The sequence below is a fragment of the Episyrphus balteatus genome, chromosome 3, assembly GCF_945859705.1.
Source record: "Episyrphus balteatus chromosome 3, idEpiBalt1.1, whole genome shotgun sequence".
In the NCBI taxonomy this organism is placed as follows: domain Eukaryota; kingdom Metazoa; phylum Arthropoda; class Insecta; order Diptera; family Syrphidae; genus Episyrphus; species Episyrphus balteatus.
Window position 1 is genome coordinate 33,903,479 of NC_079136.1, and position 6,061 is coordinate 33,909,539.

Sequence of the window (6,061 nt, forward strand, 5' to 3'; positions counted from 1 at the left end):
AGTAAACTGATAAAAAAAGTGAAGGAATTTTGTGTATCCTTTTCGATGGATTACAATTTTGAAAGAAAATCGACTTGAAATTTATGAATGGAAGAGATATTTTGAGATCATGCGCCATAGTGGAAGATGTTTGAAAAACAAAGCATTCAAATGTAAACAACATGCTTTTACCGGCTTCTTATCAGACATGACCTTTCATATGACAAGGCCGTTATGTTGATTTTGTTTTTGTTATTATATCAACAGGCTAATTTGAACATGCAACAAGTGAGTTTTGAGAAGCGCATGTCTTTGTTTTGGTGGCATAGTAGTAATTTTTTACGAGAAGATTATCTTGAACTTGGTTGAAAGAGCTACGATGATAAAAGCAAAAAGTAAACATCATTAAAATGTACCAATTGATAAGTACATAAATCAATGAGTAAAGTTATGGAAGTACAAATTATGTTGAAGCCAGTCACTGTGGTGTATACGTACTTTTTTATTTGACTTTGGTTAGTTATTTAAGTTTTATTTTAATCTCCCGAACCCTTGATATAACCTATGAAATGACTATTCCAGTATTGCTTTTTGTATCCCTTTTATCATAAGCCATAGGAAGGAATTTATGTATAATTTTTTCAAACGATCCTTTCCAATTCTATATACAATTTCTTAAAAAAAGTGTTTAAATAAAGGTTAAAAATATAAAATTTAAAATGAGTAAACAAGTTATCGTGAAAGTTTAGTCGGAAAAATGTGTTTGTGCAAAGAAAAAAGTACCCACAAATTTTCGATTTTTTTTTTTCAGGATTTGCACTAGTACTGGACGATGTACATTACTTTGAAATATTTTTCATTTTATCAATACTTCTTCGACATCTCCAATACAACATTTTTCAACAAATAAAAATCCATAAAAAATTAATTTTTGTAAAAACCTTTAATTTAGCCCAAAAGTTTTTATTGAGTTTTGAATGCATAAGTTAGACAGAATCCACCCCCTAGACAAAAAACAAATTTTTTTCATTGGAATTTTGCCAATGCCTCCAAGAGTATCATTTTCATGAAAAAGTGCATCTCTGCTGTAGCCGTTCGAAGTAGTAAGTTGTAGGTCCCTTCCATTCTTGCATTTAATTACACGCACACAAGATTTGTTGATAGTTATTGTTTAGGGAGCAAGTGACCAATGAATAATGCAGATCTTTTTTTTCTGGACAATAATATAACGCAGTCCATGTTGGCGCAGAGGGTTGCTTTACATGAAATTTCTGTATTGTTGTATTGCTTTGAAATCGCTGCTATTTTTCTTTTCAATCGATTTTCATAAAAATATTAAAACTGGAACACATGTTGAAAAAACAAACAGTTGATATGTTGGAAATTCTTGAATATAGGTTTCAATCAAAACTACATCGTTAAAAAACTCTAAATATTTTTGTATATTTTGTATTTCTTATCTCCGTACCACATATATTATATATTACATCGTTGTAAAGAAATTTTGATCTTATATTTTTAAAAATGCCATAGAAATGTAATTAACTAGTTTTCTTGGCAAAATTATATATATTTATTTTATATTTGGTGATAATTTTATGTTCTAAAAATGTCAACGGATGATTCCGATTTTACTTTATGAATACTTTTTTTTTGGAAAATTTACGTTAAATGCTGTGGTAGGGACATTTCGTCAGCCTCATAAGGAAACCTCGTAACTCCCAAACTGAAAATTTTACGTGCGTGCTGTGCAAAATTTGAATTTAAGTATTTTTAGAGTTTTCGGAATGACTTCAAATTTTCTGGGTTGCTCCGCTGACATATTTTCTAAAAAAGTCATTTTCGAAAGACTTACGAGATTTCCTTATGAGGCCGCCGATATCGCACGTTGAAAGGGATAGTGTCAAAATTCAAATTGTCGCTATTGAGTTAGATCAATATTCAAGTTTGCAAGGTAAGTTCTACATTCGTACCAAATGGCATGCTTCTATCTGCAAAACTCCTCGCTACAGAACAGAAGTTTCGTTACTAAATTCATCTGTTTCAATGTTTATGATTTTCTTATTTTAATTCTCCTGAAAAATTGTGTTTTTTAAGTTGTAATACTATCTGCCTCAACGTGTGATATGACTATGGCTGCGCATTTATCTATCATTAACATTTGAATTGAAGTATTTTAATCTCCGACACCAAAATAAAAAAAATCACCCCGCCACCTAAAAAAATCCATCCCAGACTCTTCGATTTGATATAAATAATAATCACGTATCCCCATTTTTAATACACACACTCGAAGTTTGATTAAATCTAAATTGCCATTATTTTCTGTCAGCTACCTATAGCTTTAGAAAAAAAAAATAAATTAAAAAAAATAAAGTTCGCTTCTCAGCTCTTTTGTTTAAATAAACCCAATTATGCTTGCTTAAAAGTACTTATATATTCATCTATTTTTAGCTTTAAAAAAAAAGATTTAATAGTTAAAAATATGGTTAAATGCAAATAATAGTGACTCCATTCATTTCAACACGAAATATTACAAATGAAATACACATATTTGGGAGCTGGTCAAAATTCTGACTTCTTTTTTTTTTTTCTATAAAAATATGTATGTACTTATTCAAACAAAATAAATCTACCTTATTCCTTATAGTATTTATAATATTATATTTAATTTATTAATTAATAATGGATAAGAATCTTTTTCTTAACTTTTTTTAAACTAGAATTTTTAATAGAAGCAGAATTTTTACCTTGACAGACCCTTGATCCCAACCTGCAATTTCCGTCCGGTCTTTACATCTGTTCGTCTGAGCGGCCATCTACCCTAATCGGGTAAAAGGATTTTTCTTGAAATTTGGAGAAGATGATTTTTTTTATAATATCCAAGGTTAGTTTTTTGCTAATTTTGTAACTCGTTTGGAAGGGAAGTATATATCGTTTTGTTTGTGTGTATAAATACTTTTATGGGAAAAAAAAACAATCAATAAACACATTAATATATGTCCATATCCACTTCTACAGTCCAAATAAAAAAAATTACTTGTAGTATAAACTTTTAAGTTATTTGAACAAAAAGAGTTTCTATCGCTAAAAGATTAAAATAATATTTTCATGATTTTTCTTCCATAAAAGTATGAACCAACCATTTTTTACCCTATTAAAATATATTCAAATAAATGAACTTCGACACCATTACAATGTCTATATATTTTTACCTTATTTTTCCTATCCGAATATTTATACCAGCAACTGTACATTTATGACTGTGTAATTTTGGGATTATTTTTCAAAGTTCCATTATATTATATTATTTCGGTCACTGTGTAATAAATTTATTTGTTCTTTTTTATGCATAATGTTGTTTATCAAAAAGAATAAAACCAAAAAAAAAAATAAAAACAAATTATTCAAAAACTCATCAGACAAGAATCACGTTTCCATGAGAACTCGATTTAAGTCTTTCAATAATAACAATCTGCAATTAGTTGCACAAAGTTCTTGGCTGTGGGTTGTTCAAAGATGATATCCAAATTAGCTCTAATTAATTTTATACTTTTCTGCAGTGACTATTGCCTATGTATTCATTTGTTTTCTGCACGTGAGTCCAATGAACATGTCGAGTCTGCAACCTTTGGTGTATCTAGCAGATATGATGAGTTTCCTTTTATGGTAGGTCGAGCCTTTTTTCGATTGTTGTTTAAATCTATAAATAGAATTTTTTAATTTTTAAATAAAAACAAATAACTTAATAAAAAGACAGCTTTTGGTTGGCATAACAATGAAACCGGTGAAATAGAATTTCTGTGTGGAGGAATGCTGATTGAACCAAATTTTGTATTAACAGCAGCGCATTGTGTTTTATTTGAAGGGTTTGCTACTCTCAAACAACCTGATCTTTATTTTAATACCTAATTATATAGCAAACTTCCAGATTTAATAAAGATCGGTGGCAATAAGCTAAATAGCACCTACAATGAAGATCACACTGTTAGAGAGTATTTTATTCATCACGGATACGATGGCACTGAGTCTTATGATGACGTAGCGCTGGTACAACTTGTTAGACCTTCAAGGTGACTCTTAAACATATACAAAATTAATTAATCAATAATAAATTTTTTTGATTACTATAACAATAAAATATTTACTGATGAACTAGTAAATCACCGATTTGTCTGTGGAACAAATCAACATTGACGACATCAAAAGTCCAGGCTATTGGTTATGGAGCAACAAAGTTTGGTATATTATTTTTATTTTTTATTGAATAATTGATATTTGAATTAAAATTGATGATTCATTTTTTTAAGCTGGTTCAACTACACCGGTATTGCAGAAGATTAATTTGATAATTGTTTCTCAGAAATTCTGTAAGGCATATCATGATAGAAAGCGAAAGTTTCCTTTTGGTTTATCGGATGAACATTTATGTGCGGGAGATCCTGCTGGTCAGCAAGATATTTGTCAGGTTTGTGATAATTTAAAATTCATTCAAACAATTTTATTTTTAAATTTGTTTTCATTGTAGGGTGATTCAGGAGGACCCCTGCTTATAAGAACTGATTATGAAATCTATGCAATTGGGATAATTTCCAATGGACAAGCTTGTTTTGGTTTTCCGCCAGCTGTTTATACAAAAACATCCACTTATATTAATTGGATAGATAATATTCTTCAAGAATATGGTAATTCTAGGCTTCAACTTTGTGATTAAGAATTAATTATAATTAACTGAGAAATATAAAAAGAAAAATTGTTACACATTATTATTTCTTTGTCAGTTTTTCACTGCCATGCGCGTATAAAGCTCTCTGTAGCAAAGGAAACTGTGCAGGATGATCAACCAGTCAGAAAATAAATTTAAAAAAAAATTGGAAATAAAAAGTTGTACCTAACGTTTAAGAGCAGTCTTATTGCAACCATTTTATCTTTGACCAGTTTGTTCGGTTCAATCTTATCATACATTTATTCCGCTTCTTTTATTAATCCAAGCTCGCTCTGTTTACTTAATCATTAGTAAAGTTACATAAGTAAATTACTTGGATCCCGGCCGAACAGCTCCTACTTTGATTTTTTTTTGTCAGAACTTCGATAATTAAAAATATTTTAACCTCTATTGGTTAAAATCTGCCTCTACTGCCACATTTTTTATTATAAAATTAAGATTTCATTTCATAAAATAATTGATATCAAAAGATCATCAAAATTATATACAGTTGTGTTCAAAATAATAGTAGTGCCTGCAACAAAATAACACTTGTTATATTTACGGTGCTTCTATGGTTAAAAATTTAATTTCTTTGATGTCAAAGTTTGTAACGGTCAATTACTAATAAATGTATCGTAATTTTAAAGTGGAAAAGAAGGTGCCAAATAATTTTTCAATGATTTTTGGTTGTTCTTTCGAATTTGACCTGTTCAAAATAATAGTAGTTAAAGTTATTTTTTAAGAATTTAAAAGCGCTTTATAACTTAGAATATTTATTTTTGGTTTAAAAGTAAGTACTCATATAATTTGAATAATTTTTCAACAAAAAACGATTTGTTTCGGTTTTAATCTATTTAAAGTTCGAAGAGCAAAACACTGCAGTTCGGATAACGGAAACTTATACGAAAGCTGCTTGAAGAAGGGAAAACCTACTTGGAAATTCAAGTTTATATTAGGATGCTCCCCTACAATGGTAGCCAATGCAATAAAGTCAACGAAAAACCCGAAACGCGCGGTAGAAGAAGAAAAAAGACCGCCGTAGATGACAGGAGTAATGTCCAGACGAGCAAAGTTGAGCTTTCTGCATCGTTGTTTCACATCCAGAAGGCTTTAAGCCTGGATTACAGTGCAGTGAAAATTCGGAGGCGAATGTTAGACACTAATTTGTACGCTTGAAGTCCACGAAAAGTTCCGCTGTTAACAAAGAAATATGTTTAAATTCTTAAATTTTCGACCCTCCATGTTTAACTGTTTCCGTCGTATACTTTGGAACATATTCCGTATTGGGTGGACGTCGGACTTATTCTGGAGATCCAGTACCACCAAAGGGGACAAATATGCTCTCATCAATAAACAATATGTTACGCCATTACT

The 6,061-nt window shown here is 30.0% G+C and overlaps 1 protein-coding gene across 3 annotated transcripts; it reads left to right on the forward strand.

Annotated features, from left to right (window-relative positions):
- The first annotated feature begins 2,727 nt into the window (after positions 1-2,727).
- LOC129917010 (serine protease snake-like) lies at positions 2,728-4,709 on the forward strand. Of its 3 annotated transcripts, none has more exons than XM_055997310.1 (7): positions 2,728-2,866; positions 3,543-3,648; positions 3,736-3,848; positions 3,900-4,052; positions 4,139-4,221; positions 4,290-4,447; positions 4,508-4,709. In XM_055997310.1, exons 2-7 carry the CDS (start codon positions 3,646-3,648, stop codon positions 4,691-4,693), a joined length of 696 nt encoding a protein of 231 aa, XP_055853285.1. In that variant the 5' UTR covers positions 2,728-2,866; positions 3,543-3,645; the 3' UTR covers positions 4,694-4,709. The 3 variants fall into 3 exon arrangements, with proteins under 3 accessions (XP_055853285.1, XP_055853286.1, XP_055853284.1); XM_055997311.1 differs by having other exon boundaries at positions 3,740-3,848; XM_055997309.1 differs by lacking the exon at positions 2,728-2,866 and having other exon boundaries at positions 3,261-3,648.
- Positions 4,710-6,061: the final 1,352 nt, after the last annotated feature.